A 23416-nucleotide genomic window follows, 5' to 3' on the forward strand; every position below is an offset into this window, starting at 1 on the left:
CCCCACCTGTGTGCAGCTCACCTGCATTATCAACTCCTGCCTCATGTCCTTCACTTCCAATATTGTGTGGGTTTTCCAGGTCCCAGCTGAACTTTTGGGGATGAGGGCCCTCCATTTCCAGAGCAGTAGCTGTGCAGTTAGTTTAGCTGCCCTTAAATTTCTTTCTTTTAGGTATCTTATTGAAAGTCTCACAAAGGGATCAATCCCCTTCATGGGCCAACTCCTGCCCGCAAGGCTGGATTGGGCATGAAGCCTGGTGCTACTATTTTTCAACTGCTGAGGCAACCTGGAACTCCAGTCAGAGCAACTGCTCTTCTCAGGGTGGCTCCCTGACAGCAATCGATACTCCAAGGGAAATGGTGAGAGCCTTTCCAGCCCTGTGGACTTAGGCCAAGATTCTATTGTGGAGTGCTGGTTCTTCGTTACTTTATCACTGCTTTTTACTAGATACTCTGTGAATTGCTTCAATATTTCTCTTTTGTAACTAAAAAGTGGCATAAAAACATTTTAAGAGAACCATTCTGCTGTTGTAGCTTCAAACTGGACTACTGGACTGTACAGTAATGTATTTTCTGTGAGGCTCCCCTGGATGAGTGTTTAGAAATACATTTTGCTGTAAAACACAGTCCGTCGTGCAATGGCATGTGCTATATGAACCCATAGCATCTTTTGCTTGGTTGTTTTTAATTTGTGTCCTGCCTTTCCACCAAGTGCTTCTCCGTGTTCCAGCCTCTCTGCATAAATGGCCCTCTGGCCACAGTTACTTTGGCAGCCATCTTGCCAGATTTTTCTGAAGGGAGGATAAATTCTCCAACAGTTTCCTTGGACATGGGACTCGCCATTAGCAGTTGCAGGGCCACAGCTTCTTTCTCCTCCTCCCACTGTCGCCTAAGGTTTTTGTTTCTGTTGCTACTGCAACAGAAACAACTATAGGAGCATTCTGGCAGCCATTTTGTATCCCCCACAATGCCCTGGGCCCAGCATCATTTCAGGGTATGAGGGAGAGTGCATGGAATGGCGGCTACAAAAAAACCCCTAATGAATAATATTAAAATATAAAGTAGCCTTGAAGACTAAAAAAAAAAAGACTTAGTTTTTGCAGTTACCTTTTATATTACTGTTTTTATCAACTGCTGTGGCAAATGTTTAAACATGTTAGTATATTTGAAGAAAATCCTGCCAAGTGGGTAGAATTTCTGAGGTTCTCCTTTTTGAAAATGATGATGTTCTGAAAAGGGTCTGTCAAATACTGAGTTGCTTCTCTCACCCCCCCCCAAAAAAAATTGCAGAATTTTCTACTGAAGAATAACCCAGCTGATTATTGGATTGGGCTACAGAGGGAGGAAGGACAGCCCTGGAAATGGGCAAATGGCTCAGATTTCAACCAATGGTAAGGTATCCATCTGATTCAGGTTTCCGATTATATTGAGGCGGTTGCGTGATGAGAGATTTCCCCTAAATATTGCTCCCTTAAATACACACCCAGAGAGAAAAGTTGTGTCTCTTTTTAAAAGAATCAGAAATGAAACCTCTCTCTCATGATCCGCTGTGCTGGAGGGGGCTTGGATGAGGCAGAGATGCGCCTTCTCCCATCCCTCCCATCCAGATCTCTGGCCTATGCTGGTGAGGGAGCCCTGCTGGCAAGCAGTGCCCCAATGTATTCCCCCCCCCCCCGAAGCTTGGTCAGTGGTAACCGTGCTAGCAATAGGCAGCAGAATCCCTCAAAACAGACTTGTTTCAAGAGTGGGGGCACAGGATCCATTGGATTCTGAAATAGTTCTGCTGCTGTCACATGATGGAGGCAGTGGAGGAGGAACCCTCTCTGGCACCCGGGGCGGGGCAAATTGCCCGGTGATGCACGCACGACATCCATATGGAGTGCGCACATGCGGCATCATGTATGGAGTGTGCACGCACGGCAGCCCGTACAGTCGCCTGTATGGATGGCGTGTGAGATGCGCCCATACTGACTGTGCATGTCCTTGGCCGCTCTACAGCTGGGGGGAGGCAGGGGCCATCTTGTCAACCCCCCCCCCGAGTGGCACCCAGGGCGACCCGCCCCCTCCGCCCCCCAACTTCATACACCCCTGGATGGAGGTAGGCCAAATCTGTGCCTATTTGCTGCACCAGTTTGGGAGCTGCTCTGGCTGGTATGAAGGTAGAAGGTTAAAGGTAAAGGACCCCTGGACAGCTAAGTCCAGTCAACGGTGACTATGGGGTTGCAATGCTCATCTTGCTTTCAGGCCAAGGGAGTCAGCATTTGTCCCCAGACAGCTTTCTGGGTCATGTGACCAGCATGACTAAACCACTTCTGGCACAATGGGACACCATGATGGAAACCAGAGCGCACAGAAATGTCGTTTACCTTCCCGCCACAGTGGTACCTATTTATCTACTTGCACTGGCGTGCTTTTGAGCTGCTAGGTTGACAGGAGCTGGGATAGAACAATGGGAACTCACCCCATTTGAAATGCCGACCTTCTGATTGGCAAGCCCAAGCCACAGGCCTGTCAATGTAGGGGTGTTATGCTGCTCCATTAGGCCTCACTGCAGGACATTTAGTGCAGCAATGTTGTGGAACTCCCTTTCCATGGATATCTGATAGACATTGACTGTTTTGGGGTTTTGGTACCCATTGCAGACATTTGTATCCTCCTGCCTAGGAGGGTAATCCTGACTTGGTCACTGTTGATTTTGAAGCAGCATAATGTTGTTTTAACAGGTTTCTAACCAGTCCTTAATAAATTGCATATCAATACCTCGCTTGGATCCTATCTCTACCGTGTCCACATTTGTGGAATGCTCTCCCCAGGGAGGCTCGCTGGCACCATCATAACAAATCTCTAGGCACCAGATGAAAACATTTCTCTTCAACCAAGCCTTTGGGAGATTCCTTGGCCTTTTAAATATATTTGTGGGAGGGGGGGTTGTATTTGTTTTCGTTTTATTAGGTATTTTGTATTCTCATGTTGCATTTTTATGTTGTAAGTTATTTGGGAAGGGCAGTATACAAATTTTAATAATAATAATAATAATAATAATAATAATAATAATAATAATAATAATAAATGTTGCAGGTTTAATTTTGGAGCAGATGGCCACTGCGCTTTCTTAAATGCCCCAAACATCAGTTCTTCATTTTGTGAAAACAAAAGACACTGGATATGCAGAAGACCACATCTCCAAGCTTGAAGAGAGCTCAGAGTCTTCCCAGCACAAAAGCACAAAACCCCAAAACCCCCAAACAAAAGCTTTACCAATTTCTTAACACGGTCCTAAAGAATAAGTGCCTTATTTTTGAAAGACTGGTGTGTATCATTAATTATATCCCTTTTTAAGCTCACAATTTGAAAAATTCCCAAAATGGAAAATGAGCGAGGTCCCAACTAAAGAAGAATGGCAAATTAAGCTGACAGAATATGCACAACTCACAGACTTAACATATAGAAGAAGTGAACAAGAAGAACATACATTTAGAGAAGATTGGAAAATGTTTATTGAATATATTGTATATGAATTGAATTATGTATACTTGAAAACCTTGGCAGCATTAAGATAAATTCAACAGTGTAAATAAGTTTTGATGGATGCAATAATGGAATACTTGAATGGTTTAGTTTTTGTAAAATATGCAGGGATTTATGATACGCAAAATGAACCATGGAAAGAAGGGAAATCATTGATATTTTAGGGACGTTAAAATGAGTATTTTAAATTGTAGAACAGAAAATTATATATGATTCTTATTGCCCTTTCCGTGTACTTTATAAAAGTCATGGTATCATTGTCAGTATTTTCACTGGTACTGTCCCAAAGGGTCACATGACCAGATGTTTACATTTGTTATGAATGTCTCTTTAAACAGAAGTCAGGCTGATAAACTTCTGCTTTTTGTTCTTTCTTTCTGTCTCTCACAAAGAGGATGTGTGAGAAAGCTGCTCACACAACAGTTACTTTTATTTCTTTGCTGTAAAAAAAATGTTTGATGCTACAATTCCAACACAACTCTGCTTCTGCTGATCTCTGCTGATTCTGTGTGCACATAATCTTACTGGATATGTGCCAATGTTTGGGGCCACCAGGTGGCGCATTGGAAGATGGCCGACAATAACATCTCTCCGACCCACACGAGGTAATTAAGAGGCTGCTATAGAAGAAGAAGAAGAGTTTGGATTTGATATCCCGCCTTTCACTCCCTTTAAGGAGTCTCAAAGCGGCTAACATTCTCCTTTCCCTTCCTCCCCCACAACAAACACTCTGTGAGGTGAGTGGGGCTGAGAGACTTCAGAGAAGTGTGACTGGCCGAAGGTCACCCAGCAGCTGCAGGTGGAGGAGCAGAAACAGGAACCCGGTTCCCCAGATTACTTTCAACCACTACACCACACTGGCTATGGGAAGTATGCAGTCTTCCTGACCCCCCAAGGAGATGGGGAGGGGACAGTCTTGCCAGTAGTGGCCATAATGCACCCCCGGAATCGAGAGAAGGGGGTGCTGGTCACTTGGCACAGCCCTCGGTGAAGTCAGCTCTTCCCGGACGCCGTCTCCAATCTGCGCATGCTGGTTCGTTTCAGCTCGGAAACACAATTGGAAATATAATTGGAAATATATAATTGGAAAGGAGCTGAAGCACATACATCAAGCAACGTCTGAGAGAGAAGGCTGCTGCTTAATGGATCTCTGGGATCAGAGCGGTGGGAGAGGACAAATAAATCAAGCGAAAAAGAAAAAGAAAGAAAAAACAGAAAAATAGAAACAATTAAAAAACACATCAAACCTTCCCATAACTTATCTTTCATTTGCTTGTTTCCTTGACCTCCTCACGCCTCCCTTTTTTGTATTCTAGTTCGGTTAGCTATTTCAGCAAATCCTTTCCATCTTTCCCAGTTTTTGTCCTATAATTTATCTTAATATAATGTAACTTTACATTCTCTCCTTTCACCAATTAACAATCTATTTTTACTTAATCCTTTATAACATTTCTGCTAAAACCACATAACTTCATTCCAACATCCTTCTAACATTCCTTAATTTTACAATGTTTCTGTAAATAAACTTTAAATTTTTTCCAATCTTCTTCCATCGACTCTTCTCCCTGGTCTCGGATTCTGCCAGTCATTTCCGCCAGTTCCATGTAGTCCATCACCTTCATCTGCCATTCTTCCTGGGTGGGTAGATCTTGTGTCTTCCAGTACTTTGCAATAAGTATTCTTGCTGCTGTTGTAGCATACATAAAGAAAGTTCTATGCTTCTTTGTCACCAATTGGCCGACCATGCCCAGGAGAAAGGCCTCTGGTTTCTTCAGAAAGGTATATTTAAATACCTTTTTCATTTCATTATAGATCATCTCCCAGAAAGTCTTAATCCTTGGGCATGTCCACCAAAGGTGAAAGAATGTACCTTCAGTCTCTTTACATTTCCAACATTTATTATCGGGCAAATGATAAATTTTTGCGAGCTTGGGGAAACTAAAGGGCAGACCGAAGATAAATCTTTGAAGGAGGAGGGGAAGGGCGGCTGTCCCGAGATATGACTTGTGGAGTGTGTAAAACCCACACAGACGATGTTTGCTCTAACCTGCTTGTGAAGATTATCAGAGATCGCAAAGAAAGGAATATATGACAACAATAAGAAGATGAAGAAAGTAATAAAGAGACTATCTGGATAGAACTGGATAGAACTGTTTAATTAAAGCAGTAATAGAAGTGATGTCTGGATCCTCGCTCGGAGCTTGATGTATGGGTACCCCCAACAAAATTGAAAAATTTGGTTGTATAATTTGGAACTAATGTGAATTGAAATAATGTGATATGATTGGCCTGTTAATAAAAAATATGTTAAAAAAAAAAAAGGATATGTGCCAATGTTTATACGGGACTCGGCCAGAAGGGGAGCGTCCCGAAAATCATAAGGATACCAGAATAACCAGGAAGTAAGATTTCCTAAGTGACAAAATAAGCTAACACACTGAAGCTTGTATTTTAATATGAAATGGGGGTTTATTCGTTCAGGAAACTTCACAGTACTCTAGCAATGTCCAGAATTCTGAAGTGGTTTTTACCACAGAATCCCACTAGCATTCACCTCTAGTAGGCTTATAAACTTGTACATTAAAAATAGGTTATTTCCTTGCATATCTCTTTTGGGGTCTGCAGATTTAGCCATTGCAGTGGCTGCGGCTGCCCTTCTTCCTGGGATCCATGTCTCTGCTTCCTTGTGCCTGTTCTCTCTCCTGCCACCACCTGGCTGCCCTGCTGACTTGGGGAAATGCGCAGAAATGGCCAGGATGAGCTGTGGAACTTGGGGACGTGTAGTTCTTAAGAGGTCAAATCTCAGTCTCCATAATAATAATAATTTTTAGATATCCTGCCCTCCCCAGCCGACGCCGGGCTCAGGGCGGCTAACAGCCAATAATAAAAATGAGTTGAATGAATACATCTTAAAAGCAAGATTAAAATATAACATTAAAACAATTAAAATGCAGCCTCATCACAAGAGGAGAAAGGAAAAAGAAAGAGGGGGAGGGAATCAAACTGGCTCCAAGCCAAAGGCCAGGTGGAACAAGTCTGTCTTACAAGCCCTGTGGAAAGAAATCAGGTCCTGCAGGGCCTTGGTCTCATGAGACAGAGCATTCCACCAGGCTGGAGTCAGTGTTGGAAAAGCCCTGGCTCTGGTTGAGGCTAACTTCCTTAGGGCTCGGGACCTCTAGGGTGTTGCTATTTATGGACCTTAAGGTCCTCTGTGGGGCATACTGGGAGAAGGATTTAGTTTCAATCGGCTCCCACGAAACCATCCAGCCACAGCTTCCAAGCATCTGGTCAGTGTGTCCGGGGCCGAGTCAATGTGGCCATCCATCAGCAGATAGAGCTGAGTGTCATCAGCATATTGGTGACAGCCCAGTCTAAAGCTCCAGACAGTCTGGACAAGGGGGTGCATAAAGATGTTAAGAAGCATCGGGGAGAGGATTGCGCCCTGTGGCACTCCACACACCAAGGAGTGGCATAGCGACATCTCCCTCCCTTGCGCCACCCTCTGTCCCCGACCAGAGATAAAAGAGCACAGCCATTTACGGGCTATGCCCTGTATCTCCACGTTGGCGAGGCGGTGGTCCAGAAGATCATGATCAACCATGTCAAAGGCTGCTGACAAATCTAAAAGAATCAGCAGAACTGACCCGCCTTGATCCAGTTGTCTACGGAGATCATCTGTTAGGGCAACCAGAGCCGTCTCGGTCCCGAAACCAGGACGGAACCCGGACTGAAATGGATCTAAAGCCAATGTTTCCTCCAGAAACCTACCAAGCTGTTCAGCAACCACTCTCAAGAAGCCCAAGACAGCGGCAATAAAATGCCATTTTGCCATATGGAGAGCCCTAGAGAGTGGGCAGTGCCAGGGAAACCCCTGGGAAAGCCAGGTTTTCTACTTTTAAAGTTAACGTGCTTTCTAGCCAGTTAAAGCTAAAAAGCCATTTCTTTTAACATTTTAACCGGTCCATTTCTATTACTTCTATTTCATCATCGTCCTTTTAATAAGTTTGGCCACCTGCATGATTCAGCTGCATGCTCTCAGCTTTCAGAGGGGGATGCAGGGTGCTAGAAAGGGAAGAGGACCTTCCCCCTCACCTCGGTGTTCATTAATTATATCCCATGAAAAGTCTGCATCGTCTTTATAACTGAGTCTCTCTCCATGCAGGGGAATCCTAGGAGGTAGCTCCAGAGTGAGAACCTACCTGCTCACCCAACCCCCTTGATCTAGTTGCACCAGGAGCTGATCTGACCATGGCACTACTTAGGGTCGGATCACCCACGTCCATAAAGGTAAACACCAGGTCTAAGGCATGTCCGTGGCTATGAGTTGGGCCAAACTTATTCAGGGACAGCCCCATGGAGGCCATGCTTTCTCTGAAGCCCTGAGCATCCCCTTGTAAGAGATACATGTTTTTATTGTCAAATCAGGCAAAGGTGGGTTATTCCCTGGCCTGTTACTTTAGAATTGCAAATTTCATTGCCATGCACTGCCACTTCCTGGTGAGCCAAAAGAAGAACTCTTTTCCTTTTCCTTCTGGTGTGGTGTTCTCAGTGGCGTAGCGTGGGTTGTCAGCACCCGGGGCAAGGCAAGTAATTTGCGCCCCCTAACCCGTGGATTTGCACCCCCAACCCGTGGATTTGCGCTCCCTAACCCCCAGATGTTGCGCCCGGTGTGGCCGGCCCCCCTGCATCCCCCACGCTACGCTACTGGGTGTTCTGTACATAGTGAAACCAATGTCCCCACTGTGGAAGGACGTGTGGATCCAGAATTGGCCTCCACAGTCACTTACGGACTCATTGTTAAAACCATGTTTATGGAAGACAATCTTACTCAGCTACGAGTGATCGCCAAAGAAGAAGAAGACATAGTATGCTTAGTCTTAAGGTTTAGACTTAACTTATTGTAAGTTATTGTAAGTTTAAGTTAAGTCTGCTGCAACTGGATTTCTTATGGACAGTGCCAATCCTGAATGTATTAGATTTGTGACCGTTAGGCTCATTTGCCTTCAGTAGCAGTAAAGCTCTGTTGGATGAAATATAATTGTCTCTGGTCTGTTTTTTGGGACTACTGCAATGTGTTTAAGTTTTTACTCTGCTAACTATACATTGGAGTTCTGCTCTGGATCAATATTGAGTAGAATTACATGACACTTGCAACCCACAAAGCACTAGGCAGGAGTTATTTAAAACTACGGGATTCACCTCACAAACCCTGTCTGCAGAACCCCTGTCAAGGGCATCCCTTTGCAAGGGGTCTCCTTCCCCCATGCCCCTCAAATTACCTGGGGGTGGGTGGGATAACCCCAGAACAGCACAGGGAGAGAATAATAATAATAATAATAAGAAGAAGAAGAAGAAGAAGAAGAAGAAGAAGAAGAAGAAGAAGTCACTGATGCCCTGCCCAGGCAGCTTAAGGCCAATTGGCAGACCAAAGATGTATGCAAAAATGACTTGAAGGCTGGCAACATAAACCCTTGCAGACGACCGCAGTGCCCAGAGACACAGTCAGGTCGTGCATCTACAGCAGTGACCAGAGGAGGAGCACAGAGAGAAGAAATACCATGGTGCATTTGCAGAAGCACAACTGGATGCCTTCACCTGCCCCAGATGCAACAAAACATGTCCTCCCACATCGGTCTCTACAGCCACAAGCAGGTGCTACAACCTTCCAACAGCTTGACCTCACCTCCAAAGGTAAGGTAAAGGTACCCCTGCCCATACGGGCCAGTCTTGTCAGACTCTAGGGTTGTGCGCTCATCTCACTCTAGAGGCCGGGATCCGGTGCTGTCCGGAGACACTTCCGGGTCACGTTCCCAGCGTGACATTGCTGCTCTGGCGAGCCAGCACCAGAGCAGCACACGGAACGCCATTTACCTTCCCGCTATAAAGCGGTACCTATTTATCTACTTGCACTTTAAAGGTGCTTTCGAACTGCTAGGTGGGCAGGAGCTGGGACCGAAAGACGGGAGCTCACCCGCCGCGGGGATTCGAACCGCCGACCATACGATCGGCAAGTCCTAGGCACTGTGGTTTTACCCACAGCGCCACCCGCATCCACCTCCAAAGGTACAGTCCTCCATTGTCTCCCAAGACAAATGGATGCCAACCAATGATATCTTGCCCATCTGACTGGGTTCTCCAAGCCCCTCTAATACGCTTGCACAGACAAGAACATTCAAACCAGCACATTTATTCAACCCCAAGTCCCTTTGTTAGACATGTCAAACACCATGCTCTCTGGGTCTCTTCTCCTCTGTCCAAAGGCTGTGAAGTATTGTGCAGACTCGAACTGCCAACCTTTCGATCGGCAAGCCAAAGAGGCTCAGTGGTTTAGACTACAGTGCCACCTGCTCCCTTCCAAACAAGAACAAGGAACGGCCCAGATGGGACTCGAACCCAGAGTCTCCAGCTCCGGAGGTTGATGCCTTACCCATTAGGCCACTGGGTCACATCATATATGGGTGATCCCATCCCTGAATAAATTATCCTTAACTAAACTTAAAAAGGTCCCGAATCCATTTTTGAGAGCTACCTTGTTGTACTTATTCCACCAACGTTCTGAGATCTTAGGCAAAGCACCAGTAGTGGAGAAAGCCTCTCCGGCACCTGTTGTGGGGCGCCGAGGGGCGGCGCAAACCACCCGGCAGCGCCCGCACAACTGTGCACATGTGGCACCCATATGGACAGCCGTCCTACAGCTGGGGGGGGGGAGACAGCGGGCCATTTTGTCACCCCCTCCCAGGGTGGCACCCGAGGCGCCCGCACCCCGCTTTGTATGCCCCTGCAAAGCGCAGCAGTACAGAGGATGGGAGGCAAATTTGCTTTATTGGACAAATGACCTACTTGTGGCTGGTTGGCCCCTAGATGGTGCTCATGTAACTAAGCTAGAGGAAAACGTGACATAATTGGCTGCAAATAATCGAGATGCAGACGTCTTGCAAAGCTCTAAAAAGAAGATTCAACACGCAAGGATCTGACTTTCGAACGCTGCTGCAACAGTGATAGCCCCAAACTGAAGGATGTCATAACAATTCTGCATTAAGCCCTTTTATCCCAAATCTCTGAACTGCTGGTAAATTTCTGAGAGGTATTGTAAGGTGATCTAGGATGAAACAGTGAGACAGAGAGAGAGAGAGAAAGGATGCTTAAGCTGGGATACCATTGGAGTATTACCCCAGTGAAGTTATGTCATGTGAATCCAACTCAGAGAGCATGCTCCAATGGGAAGGGCGTAACCAGATTGGATCAATGTTTTACACGTGATCTTGTTCTGTGGTGCAGACACAGGAGGTTGCAACTGTTGTTAACCAGATGGCTTGTTATGCAGAGACTTAATCTTGTATCTGACAACCGCTGCCTGACTAGAAAGAGCTCCTCATTGTATGCATCGCCATCCATGCAGTTCCCATTGCAGGGACAGGGGTGCAAAGTTTGGTCTCTTACCTTAGCTGACAAGCAAAAACTTAAGGTAAAGAGGGGCGAAAGCAGGTGGAACAGGTTTGCAGGTACCCTGTGGAACCTTCTTCTCTTATGTGGCCAGTTGGAGAGGTATAAAACAACAGCCACTTCCCCAGAAAAATGTTTTGGTTACATTTCTGAGATGTCTCCCTGGCTAATCAGCCCCTGGTGGGCATTGCTAAGAGGATGAATTTAAGGTGCTTGTGCATTTTCTTTTCCAACATGTCAAACTCTAATGTTAAAGTTCTTTTGTTTATTTATTGAATGATGTTATGCAGATAGATAGATAGATACACAGTATATAATATATATGACTGTTAGCCCTGGCCTTGGCTTTCTGGGCCATGTGGCCAACATGACTAAACTGCTTCTGGCACAATGGAAGACCGTGATGAAAACCAGAGTGCATGGAAAAGCTGTTAACCTTCCTGCCACAGCGGTACCTACTTATCTACTTCTATGCAAATTAGGTTATTTGCACAGGATAATGTACATAGAAAAATGTTCTTATGCCCTAGACAGTGAGCTAATTTAGCATGTTTACAGTCGTACCTTGGAAGTCAAACAAAATCCGTTCCAGAAGTCCATTTGACTTCCAAAACATTTGGAAACCAAGGTTCAGCTTCCGGAGCTTCCTGCAGCCAATTGGAAGCCACAGAACCCATGTTGGACATTCGGGTTCCAAAAGAACATTCGCAAACCGGAACACTCACTTCTGGGTTTGTGGCATTTGGGAGCCAAAAGTTCGAATTGCAAGGCGTTCGACTTTCGAGGTATGACTGTCTTTTACTTACATTTTACTAATATGCAAAAACTTTGAAACCAGTGAAGATATGACACGGAAAATTCTCCAGACCACATCATGGCATACAGTAGGACGCCTCTATCCCACTCTGCCCTGCCCTGCCCATTTCCAGCGTGGCGTCAGTGCAGAAGGAAGTCCTCAAGTGTGTACTTGCCACATCCAGTGCTGCACTAGAAAAACAAATGAACACTGCAAGATAACAGAGTGTGTCAGAGATATGGTGCTTGGACTGAAGGGGGTCATGGAGTTCAGGAGGTTGTTTCAGGAATTAAAAAATAAAAATACTTGGACATTTAATTTACAAAGTTTTATATATATATGTCTGCATATCTAAGGAGTCCCCTGAGCATTTAGAAGCTACCACCTAATTTTTAGATTGCCCTGTTTCCAAACTGATAGGAACCCATGGCTCATGTGCACTAATAGAGGGGGTGATGATTACTTGGGACAGCAGCTCTCCCTCATGAAGCCTTTGCGGTTCAGGGAAATAAAAAATGGTCTATCATATTAGCATATGGCTGGCTTTCACAGGTTAGAACAAAATGGCTTCTTTTTCACAAATCCACCTAAATTCAGCGGTGCACATTTCAGAGCGAACTTGACCGGATTTCACAACTCCACAACCGGCTCTGTTTCCTGGAAGAGGCAGTGGGAACCTGTGGAAACAGAGAAAACCTCTAGTCAGTAATTTTACAATGCATGAAGCACCGTGCAGGATTAGACCAAAGGTATATCTTGTCCAGGAACAGGGACCAGCCATTTGTCTGGAACTTGAGAAGAGCTGCCAACAGACTCCAGCAGGTGTCAATCAACTGATGCCATTATGTCAGATGGTTGACAGGTACATTGTCCTGTCCACCTATGGAAGTTGGACCACAAGGTGATAAGAGAAGAATCTGGCCCGCTGGACCAAGAAAGGTTCCCCTGATCTAGTCCATCCAGCCTAGTGTCTCTGAGAAGCTGCTGAGGATTTTCCTTCTCCTGCTCCCCAAATCTGATATTCTGAGGGATACTGCATCTAAAACACAGCAGTCCGAATTAGTGGTCACAACTAATCACTGTTTGCAGTCTATCCTCCAATCATTTATTTAATCCTGTTTCTCCAAGACATATAATCTCCAAATTGGGAAATTCAGATTAGCTATAGCCATGGATAACAGTAATCAACTGTGAAAACTAACCTGAACTTCCCAGTTTGCAAATTTTAACCCCACAACATCTAATCTCCTAACAGAGGGACTAAGATGACAGAAGAGTGGCCATAGTAATTTTAGAGGAAAATCACAATGTGCCCTTGGAAGAAGTCTCACTTGCTCAAGCCTGATTGTCTGAATGTACCTCATGAGGCCTGGCCCACAATTTGAGGACCTTGTACTGTGCTTGTTGTGTGACAACGTGCTGAGCTGCGATAGGCTCATGTTCCCAATATCTCACAGTCCATGTCCACATTCCTCCCCCTACCATGGTAGGGTGGTGTTAAAGAAAGTTGTGAAGCGTGAGCTACTTTTCTTTAGGAAAAAGTTAATCTTGCTACGATCTGAGAAAAGGTGGAAGAACTGCAAGGGAAATACTGTGGGTGTCCCATAAAAGGAGAGCAAATAAAGCATGGCAATTCCACACTAGACACCAAGTTTGAAGCTATTGAAATTTGGTGTGTGGAGTGCGGCTTGTGAATTTGGTTAGAGAGTAGGCATTATTTGTTGCGCTCTCTCTCTCTCTCTCTCTCTCTCTCTCTCTCACACACACACACACACACAGATCTGTAGAGGAGAAAATAATAAAGATACTTATTATAGGAGGCACATAAAATTTGGAAAGGAAAAATACAAGTTCTAAGCTAACAGTGTAGAGAAGACAAAGGCACTAATATGGAAATGAGGCATCTGCAATTCAGAGAAAGCTATTACTGTACAGGAAAGGTTGTGTTTGTACAAATGTAGGAAAACACTTACAAGGCTTGATTTAAGGCTGAGCCTTCTACCCAGGTCCAGGTGTTGCGCAGATGTGTAACATTAAGTCCAATCCAGACAGGATATTTCTCTTGAGTGAAGTCCTGTATGAATTCCTGTCAATGACACAAGGGAATTTGTAATTCTGCTAGTGTTCTTGTTTCTTTGTCAAAAACTGGTGAGCAGGGATGGTTCAGTTTCAGTTTCTCTGTGTCTAATTTTTCCAACCTTCAGCTCAGTTCTCTACATTTCCACATCAGTGTTTTGGGTGTGTGAATTTCTTCTAATATACCTATTTTAGAAGCAGCTTTGCCTAATGCATACATTTATTTTATTATTATTTTTGCATGTATTTTTATGCATGCTTCATAATGCATGCTTCATAACTCCAGTATGTGCATTTTTGCACACAGTACATGACTGAAGACTTGCATTGCAAAATCCAGAGTCACATTGTTTTTCCTACCATTTCTGCCCAATCCCGGACCACGAGCATTTGAGATCTCTTCCTGGAACAGTCGTTGTAGCCCCTAAGCCATTGCCATTTCTCTTTAGAAAACCAGTAGCATTTCCCCTCCCGTGCAACCCAGTTGTTTGGACAGAGCTTACACCTGGCACTTTCTATAAGCAGGAAAAAAGAGAAAGAAAAAGCATTTGGTTATTTTAGTCTAGTCATCATTTCAGTTCTTTACATACAGTGGTACCATGGTTCTCAAATCCGTTCCGGAAGTCTGCTCCAAAACCAAAGCGTTCCAAAACCAAGGTGTGCTTTCCCATAGAAAGTAATGCAAAATGGATTAATCTGTTCCAGACTTTTAAAAACAACCCCTAAAACAGCAATTTAACATGAATTTTACTATCTAATGAGGCTATTGATACATAAAATGAAAGCAATTAATTGAAAATGAAAAAAATGAAAATGAAAAAATGAAAGCAAAAATGTACTGCAGTCAATCAATCAATCAGTAGCTGAACTGGGTTCCACACAGTCACAGTCACAAAACAAAAAAGAGCTGCAAAAACAAAAAACAGATCTCAGCGTAACATTCAAAATGGAAGTGTGGCACTCAAATCGGAAGCATAACACTCAAAACGGAGCATGTTCGGCCTCCAGAAAAAGTTCGCAAACCGGAACAGTTACTTCTGGGTTTGCAGTGTTTGGGTTCCAAGTTGCTTGAGTACCAAGGCGTTTGAGAACCAAGGTACCACTGTATTATGATTGTTCACACAAATGAAGACTGAACTAGTACTCCATGCTCTGGTACCTGCAAGGTGCTCTATATGAAGCTGCCCTGAAAACTGTTTGGGAAACTACAGAATGCAGCAGCCAGATGGGGATGGCTGTGAGAAGGAGCATGAAGCAGCCACACGGCTTGACTATTAGTGTCCAATCCCAATTCAGGGTGCACAGGTTAGTTTCAGAAGTCCTAAAGGACGTGGGACTCAAATATCTCACTATTTTCAGATCCGTCCCTACATAAGAACCTAATTTTCACCAATAACAGGCAAATGTTTCAGGCATCGTAGGAGGAAGAGATGGGAGCTTACCTGTAAATGGCTCACACAGGTGAATGGCCATCAGTTCAGAACAGGGGCGTCTATCTGCTCTTGTTGGGCTTTTCAAGGTTCCTGCTCCATCCTAAGTAGCATTGGCAGCTGTTCCAGGAGTTTCACCTTTCCATAAGCCTCCCTCCAAAGCTTGAAGCGCAGAGGGACAGATGATACCAGAAAGCCGTTTTACAATAAACAGCAGTGTGAGGCAGCACAAAGCAAGTGTTATCCCACAATTTCAAATGCATTTCCCCCCATCTCTTTCTTTGTTGCCAGAAATCTTGTGAACCACCTGGATATCTTCAGATGAAGGGCAGTGTATAAATTTAATACAATTAAATAAAATCCAGGCTTTTAGAGAAGTGGGTTTCTTGCATAAAAGTGCTCAATACATGACAACTGCGCAACCAGAATCTTGCCAGTAGGGGACTGAATCTCGCCCAAAAATAGTGACAGTCAGGAAGTGCCCTTAGACAACAATCACTGGATTTCTAACATCTGAGGCCTAAAATGAATTGGGTGGTGGGACACTGAAGTGGAGAAACTGCAGGAAAACTCACTCCTGCTGCTCCCCCCCCCCAAAAAAAATACTGTTCTTCAGGCCATTTCCCCCTTTCTGGATGCAAACCTCTGCTGCAAGTTAAATATGATGGGAGCATATTTTTTTTAACCTGCTATACCTCTCTGTTCCCTCCCACCATCAAAGGCAGGGAGCCAAACTGAACCATTATTTGAAAATCTTTATTTAACCCTCCCAGCCTTGCAAGCCTCCAGATGATGGGGTTGCAGATGCATGTCGCACTGCACTCCCTCATCCCCAAATACCGACTTATTTATTTAATATAGTCCACCTTTCTTCCAAACTGGGATTCACGGCGGCTTTAGAAACATCATTATAAAATGCAAAGTAATAAACCAATAGTTAAAAATACATTAAGACACGCTAGGAACCAGCAATAAAGTGCAGTTTCCTCTGGCAGCAGCTAGGTGGTCAACATCATCTGCACTTCAGTTTTCAGTGGTCTGTCTGATTAATAAGGTCTTAACCTGCCAGAGGAAGGGAAACAAAGAGGAAGTCCTTCTAGCCCAAGCATGTACATTTTTTTCCGGTGGTAAAATCGTAAAAATAGCTCAACAACTTCAATCCTAAAAAAAGGTCAACAACTTTGGTCAGCCCTTTGGTTCACTTATGGGGGGAGCTTAGCTTTTAATCACGTACCTCCCAATTCCAACAATAACCACTAATGTGAGGTGTAGAAAGAGCACCAGAGAGATGATTTGAAGGATGAAAGAATAGACACTCACAAATGTTTCTTCCCCCCTTGAAAGAGAGGGAACTACCCCCCCAACCCCCACAGAGGTGAACTAGATGACCCTCACGGTCGTAACTCTATGTTATCTTCAACTTTTTATTTTTTTTGGGGGGGGGGGGGAGGGATAAAATAGAAAAAAGCTGACTTAACTAGGAAGCTGTAATGCCTGCAACGCTCCACAGTGCAGTTTTGTTATATCGTCTTAGAAGGGATTTGACTACGTTGGTTGCCATTAACAGCGCATGTACTTCACAAATCACCACTGCTCAGGGCAAATGCATACTCTTAAGGCTGCGATGAAACATTATGATAGTCATGTGTCTTTTGCCCAAACTTGAGTTTCCTCTCTTTCTCTCTCTCAGCATCTTCTGCTATGTGTAATACGATGTCACCTAATGTTACAGTGCTCCACCTCCCTGCTTCCTTGGTTGACCCTTGCCTGGGCTGAAAAACACTTTGCGTGCGACAACAAGCCTACCGTAATATTTTGCATTACTAGACGTCACCAGGAAGAGGGAGAGAACTAGGCACTGCGTTTCAGCTTTGGGCAGAGGTACCTCGCACCCTGATCTCTAGACCAGGGGGGTCGGCAAACTTTTTCAGCAGGGGGCTGCTCCACTGTCCCTCAGACCTTGTGGGGGGGGCCAGACTATTTTTGGTTGGGGGGGTGAACGAATTCCTATGCCCCACAAATAACCCAGAGATGCATTTTAAATAAAAGCACACATTCTACTCATGTAAAAGCACGCTGATTCCCGGACCGTCCGCGGGCCAGAATGAGAAGGTGATTGGGCCGCATCCGGCCCCTGGGCCTTAGTTTGCCTACCCATGCTCTAGTCTGATGGTCAGCACAGCCAGCCATTATTTGGGTGGGCACACACCCCTTCCAGCTCTCTGAAGGCCTACCACCCTGAGGCCAATGCCTCACCTCACCTCACCTCATGGGCAAGCCGGGCCTGAGAGTCAGATGACCTCTTTCTAAACTGAGAAGATACCAAGTGATCTAGTTTAAGATGATCCACCTTTCCTGAACATTTACTGGGGGGGGGGCACACAGATCCCCTCCCCTCACTCTGAATATTATTTCCCTTTCCCCACAGAGTTTTGATCAAGGAACTGTGCACTACACATGCCATGTGGTTTTAAAATAAAGGGTTTTGGGGTTTGTTTTTTGGAAAACGAAGACAGACATCTAAGAACTTACCAAACACGATCAGCGCAATCACGGCCGATCCCAGAATGACACAGGTTGCCCCTAATATCCCCAGTGAGATTTTGTACCGAGCGATTAGTCTAGAATTGCCTGCAAGAATTCAATGAGGAAATTTAACTACAGTTCTGACCCTTAGCAGCTAATTCTCTCTCCCCCCCCCCCCAGCATACATATTCAACACAGCACTAAGATTGCCCTGTCTCATATTTTTGGTGTGAGTATCCTGGAAACAACCGTATGTCCTGAATCAGAAAAAATCATTATATTCAGGATAGAGAAGTTGTTGTTGTAAACATGCCTTATTGGCCCTCTGCAGGGGCTCCCACGCACTAAGGTTTTGCAATGTCTGACTGGCACAGACGGAGGAGACCTCAGAACATACCAAAAAACCCTGTTATGCAGTTTGCAAGCAGCATATGAGCACAATACCACTCTCTCCACTTGTAATCTCCAGTAACTGGTATCCAGAGGTAGACCATAGCAGCCATTATTATTATTATTATTAATAATAATAATAATAAACAAATTTATAGAATGCATCACAGTATAAAGTCATCAAAGCAGTCCCCGTGATTAAAAATAAAGCCAAACACAAAACACAGGTTCTAAAAACAATAAAACTTGCAATGCAACACAATTTCATCAGATACAAAAGGAATCTTCCATAAAGGACTAGGTTAAAACCTTCCCAAACAAAGTATTCAGTAGGTGACTGAACATTATCACACATAGCATATCTATCTGATTTTGACTGGCATCTGATTCCAGAGAGCAGGAGCTGCAGCACTAAAGGCCAGGTTTCTAGTCCATGCTAAGCACACCTCTGGAGTGCATGATACTTTCAGCAGTGCCCCATCTGAGGAGCACAGTTGCTGGGCAGGGCAGGGCAGGGAAGTGATACAACGGGCCAGAAGTTCCCTCAAATATCTTGGTCCCTTCTAGGACATTGCAATTTGTGTCACATCTAACTTCCTCTGGTGAGTGCTGGAAGGAACATTATTTTAGTTTGCAGTTGGAGTGCAATGCAAGAGGCTTCAGCCGGCTTTGTGGGCCCAGGGCTGTTTTAAGAAATCACACTGCCAGCATGCATTCATTTCTGCTGGCCCGGTTCAACCTGAACTTTTAGAAATAGTATTTTATCACAAAACAGTACCACAAGTATCTAGCACTCTGGCCTCAAGATTAATAAATGATGATGATGATGATGATAACAACAACTTGACCCTGTCAAAAATTGCACTGAAAGTGTGCAGAGCAGACAGTGCATTATATTCAGAAGTATATCAACTGCTCTAGACTAGCCTTGCTTTTGGCCAGATTCTCCTGCCTCAAAGACACGGCCAGCTCTAGACCTTATTATTTCTTAAAGCCACAACGGTCTCCACCGTGTCTCAATTCTCCAAAGGAACCCCATGGCCTCTTGCCACCACTCAGCAGAGAGCGCACGACTGTTGTAACATTGTTATATTTCTTAGGTACTCTTATTGCAAGGTACCTCAAAGTGGCTCACGTTTAAATAAATTACAAACACCAATGAAAACCTAAAAACACAACCATACAGATTTAAACAGTGAAAAGCACGATTAAAAAGACGCTACTGCTCGTTGCCACTGGCAGCCTTATCCTCCATGATTTTGTTTAATACCCTCTCAAAGTTTTGCAGGAGTGGATTCTATCATTTCAATATGCACTGTCCCTTTGTCTGTCCTGAATCTCCCAACATCCAGCTTTATTGGATGAACCCTAGTTCTTAGATTAGGAGAGAAGGAGTACTTTGTAAATTTTCTTTATGTTATGTGCCTGTATTCATGACCTTGCCTTCTTTTTCTACCGGCCCTCCAGATCATTTTGTTTCCCCCTTTGGGTTCCCTTTCCAGATGTCCAATATCAAATAACAATCAATGTCAGCCTCTCCCTAGCTGCCACTGATGCCACTGATGTTGTGAATTTTAACACAAATATAAATAATAAAAAATATTAGCACAACACTGTCATGCAAAGTATGAAATAAAACGAACCTTATGCCCAACTGCTCCCTGCTCTCTGCATTTACTGCTAAGCAGCTTACAAAGTACTGTATCAAACTGACTTACGCAGAGTGGTATTCAACTAGATGTTACTCTGAGTAGACCCACTGAAATTAATGCACATGACCACGGCTATCCTCCTAAGCCCACTTTCACCTGGAAAGTAAACTCCATTGAATTCAGCAGAACTTACTCCTCAGTAGACACGGTTAGGTTTGCGGTGCATAAATTGCAACGAATCTACATTGAGTAAAAACTTAGTTGAATACAACCAACAAAATATGAACTAGCAGTGATACCCCAAAAGGTTGATCAAACCTAATTCAGAGAGGGTTGTGTGCCCCAGAGAAGGGCACTGTTTAATAATAATATAAAAGTGCAAACGAAGATTTTTTTCTATAAAACCCCCATACCTTGCATCCTCTTAGCTTCTGCCCAGCGTGCAGAGTTTTTATTACTTGGCTGGGAACTTAACGCCATGTAGCCGTCTTCATCTTCCATGGCCCCAAATGGTTAAATCTCAAGAGACCTATGAAAAAGAATGAGCTTGACTAGATGCTGGCTAGTTCTCTTGAATGTGGGGCTCAGGGTTGCAAAGGAAATGCAAGCACCCTTTCCGGCGTCTCAACTGTGAAACTGTGGCATCTGAATATAGACTGCATTTTTAATCAAGACTTATATTGGCTTATATCTTGATCAGGTTCCTAAATTAAATGGGCTTAGATTTTCAAAGGTTTCATGCCAGGCAGAAAAAAACCTTGGCAAGAGGTTTTCTCCTAAGACAAGAGGGCCCCATTGATGGGAAATTACATATGCTGCCCCAAGGCTGAAAAAACACTATTAAGAATGGGTAAATAGTAAAATAATACCAATGTGCCTCCCAGTAAAATGAGCCATATCTTCTTCCTAAGGTTGAAAGGCCAAGAGCAAATGGTTTTGAAAAACAACTGGCTGGAGAAGGGGGGGAGTGTAAACAGGGGAAGAGACTTTTTCTTCACTTTTTATTTTGAGGCTGTAAACTGTTCCTTCCTTTTACTTTGAGGAGATTTATCCTTCTAAAAAGCTATATATGATAATGTATGAAATATATTAGCTTAAATATATTGGCTTAAATGTAATTATGCAAAGGATTTAAGAAATGCTAGATTCATAGAGTCATATTGCAATAGGAGACCAGAGGGGCAAATGAGCCTAGCCCCCCCTTGCCAGACAGGAGACGCCATCGAACACTTCTGATATATAGTTGTCAGGCATTTGTTTAAAAGACCCTCAAATGAAGGAGATCTTTCAATGTTGATGTGAACTCAAGATCCTTGACATCTGTTGAACATAAAAATGTAAGATTAAACATTTGTTTTAGAAGGCAATAGGGCAAGAGGTGAGCTGGTAATTAAGATTCCATGTAAGATATATTATTACTTATATGTCAAATATATAGCTCTTTGTCTCCCTTATAAGGATAGGAGGATATGGGTGTATCTTTTTGTGATTAGTTATAGCAATCAGCCAATAGGAAATCCAACCAGGCTGATTGAACAGAGGCAGCCCCAGGAGGAGCAAAGGGGGCTGGATTAAGGGAATATAAGTGCTGGCCATAATGGCAGGAGGCAGGCCAGAGCTTGGTAACCATATACCACTGAGCCTCTCATTTATTTGTCTGACAAATAAATTATTATTTTAATTTCTCTGTTGCTGCGTTGAATATTTCATTCCAGCTAAGCGTTAACCACAAGCAGGGTGCTACATTTTATGGTGCCTGCGACTCGGATAAGTGGTCTGCTGGAACGCAGCCCCTTCGCCCTATTGGACAGGGTACAAGAGAGAGGATCTCTAAACTGCTTCCCAGCGCGCACTGGTAAATTTTTCCAGGGGGAACGCAGAAGTCTCGTCTGTCTGATACCCTGCCCACTGACGGCGACGGACCGGGGGGGACCAGAGAAATAAACAGGCAACCAGCTAAGGGTAAGTGCACTAAGGGGTTTTGGCCCTCCAATTAATTGGGAGGAAGAGAAGTCCTGATCAAACTTCTGCGTCTCAGTAAAGGGGAACTGAGTACGCTAGGTGGCTGGGTACATCAGATGGTGATCTGGTGTAGGGCAAAGGGAAGATTGGGAGGTAGAGTGTGGTTGAAGTATCTAGTGCATTGCATGTGTGAGAAAGTACAATGTGTAGCTGACCTAAGTGTGGAGTGAGTACTACTTCGTTTCCCAGTAAGGCGTGTGTGTGAGTGACTGAGTGGATACTTCACAGGGCCATACAATGGGAGTTGGGGGTTCAAAGGGGGAAATACACCTCTTGAATGTATGTTAAATAATTTTAAGAAAGCCTTCTCAGGGGCATATGGAGTCAAAATGACGCCAGAGCGCTTGAGAACGTTATGTGAATTAGGGTAGCCAAAACAAAGTACTGGATGGCCATCCCAGGGAACCTTTGATATAAATTTAGTAAGCAAACTTTGGTCTAACATCACCAAAGAAACTGGAGGGTGCCCAGAACAATTTTCATATATAGATTCCTGGCTGAGCACATTAAAAAAAAAAAAAAAAAAATCCTCCATGGATAAGGGAATGCAAAGTCCAACGATGCAAATTATTGGCTGTAAAAGCCGAAGCTAGGAAAGGAATCTTGCCAAATAAACTTAAACCCATTTTTGAGGGACCAGAGGAAGAGGTGCTTCCACCTCCACCCTATGCTCCACAACGAAGGGAGTCTAATCCAAACACTCCACCAGTTGTAACCCCAAGGCAAGAAACTGGAATGAATAATGGGAGTGGAGTCACAGAGCTTGATTCCTTGATAGATTATGATAAATATCTTCAGGAGGCATTGGAGTCCTATAATGAAGCCCAAGCAGAAGTGGTTATTCCACCTGTGAGTCCCAGTAGAACTCCATCTACAGTCTCTTTTAGTGGAACAACTGATTGCCTACCCCAAACCCCTGTACATCCAAGTCCTAGAGAATTATTACAGAAGTTACAGGGAGACCTTAATCGGTCAGCAAGCAATACAGCCAGGCGTATAAAGCTGCTAAAAGAACGCCTTGGGACAAATACCATCCCCTATGATTTGAGGCCCCTAGAGCAAAGTGAAGAAAAAGGTCACGTAGTAGCCCCTCTTAGAAGAGTATTTGATGCACTTGAGGAGCCTGCGCTGGTTAACGGGCAACCCGGACCACGGCCACCTCGAACTTCGACCCTGCAGTACATTCCATTCACAACTACGGATCTGATGAATTGGAAAACACACACCCCATCTTTTGCAGAAAAACCTCAGGCTATGATGGACTTGGTGACTTCAATAGTAAATACTCATAGCCCTACTTGGACAGATTGTCGCCAGCTCCTAAATACTCTTTTCACCACTGAGGAAAGGAGAGACATAATTGAAAAGGCACAGATATATTTGCGTGAGCAGGCCAGAGTGGGAAATATTTATAATATTGACCATCATCTCCAGGACAACTTTCCCTTGGAAGATCCTAATTGGGATCCAAACAATGCAATTCACCTGGCCAGGCTTACTACCTACCGCCAGACACTTGTGCAAGGCATCTGCAGGGCATGCCAGAAGCCCACT

General features: G+C 44.2%; 3 protein-coding genes and 1 long non-coding RNA gene across 4 annotated transcripts in view; 2 read left to right on the forward strand and 2 right to left on the reverse strand.

The window, feature by feature from the left end:
- The window catches only part of LOC309365131 (C-type lectin domain family 2 member B-like), a 123762-nt gene that overhangs the window by 70382 nt on the left and 29964 nt on the right, over positions 1 to 23416 (forward strand). The window lies entirely within an intron of this gene.
- LOC309365289 lies at positions 64 to 4273 on the forward strand. Its single transcript, XR_014165966.1, has 3 exons — positions 64 to 359; positions 1290 to 1390; positions 3078 to 4273. It is a non-coding gene; the product is annotated as an uncharacterized lncRNA (long non-coding RNA).
- Positions 4723 to 23416, reverse strand: part of LOC309363210 (C-type lectin domain family 2 member D-like) — a gene marked incomplete at its 5' end in the record, with an annotated part of 71107 nt that continues 52413 nt past the window's right edge. Inside the window, one exon of the mRNA XM_081899316.1 lies at positions 4723 to 5182. The remainder of the gene's footprint in view (positions 5183 to 23416) is intronic.
- On the reverse strand, positions 11610 to 15917 carry LOC309365269 (killer cell lectin-like receptor subfamily F member 1). The gene is made up of 4 exons (XM_081903500.1): positions 15285 to 15917; positions 14203 to 14357; positions 13740 to 13852; positions 11610 to 12443 (listed from the first exon to the last, which is right to left on the reverse strand). Exons 1-4 carry the CDS (start codon positions 15313 to 15315, stop codon positions 12320 to 12322), a joined length of 423 nt encoding a protein of 140 aa, XP_081759626.1. The 5' UTR covers positions 15316 to 15917; the 3' UTR covers positions 11610 to 12319.

The sequence above is a fragment of the Podarcis melisellensis genome (genome assembly GCF_964234715.1).
Source record: "Podarcis melisellensis genome assembly, chromosome: 2".
NCBI classification, from domain to species: domain Eukaryota; kingdom Metazoa; phylum Chordata; class Lepidosauria; order Squamata; family Lacertidae; genus Podarcis; species Podarcis melisellensis.

Excerpts from the sequence above, each read along its gene's own strand:
- LOC309365269 (XM_081903500.1), bottom strand. The coding sequence starts at position 15,315 with ATGGCCATTCACCTGTGTGAGCCATTTACAG. Across the intron at positions 14,358-15,284 it reads CCTGTGTGAGCCATTTACAG|AAAGTGCCAGGTGTAAGCTC; the intron begins GTAAGCTCCCAT and ends TCCTGCTTATAG. Across the intron at positions 12,444-13,739 it reads TCAGCCTTAAATCAAGCCTT|GTTCCCACTGCCTCTTCCAG; the intron begins GTAAGTGTTTTC and ends CTGTTTCCACAG.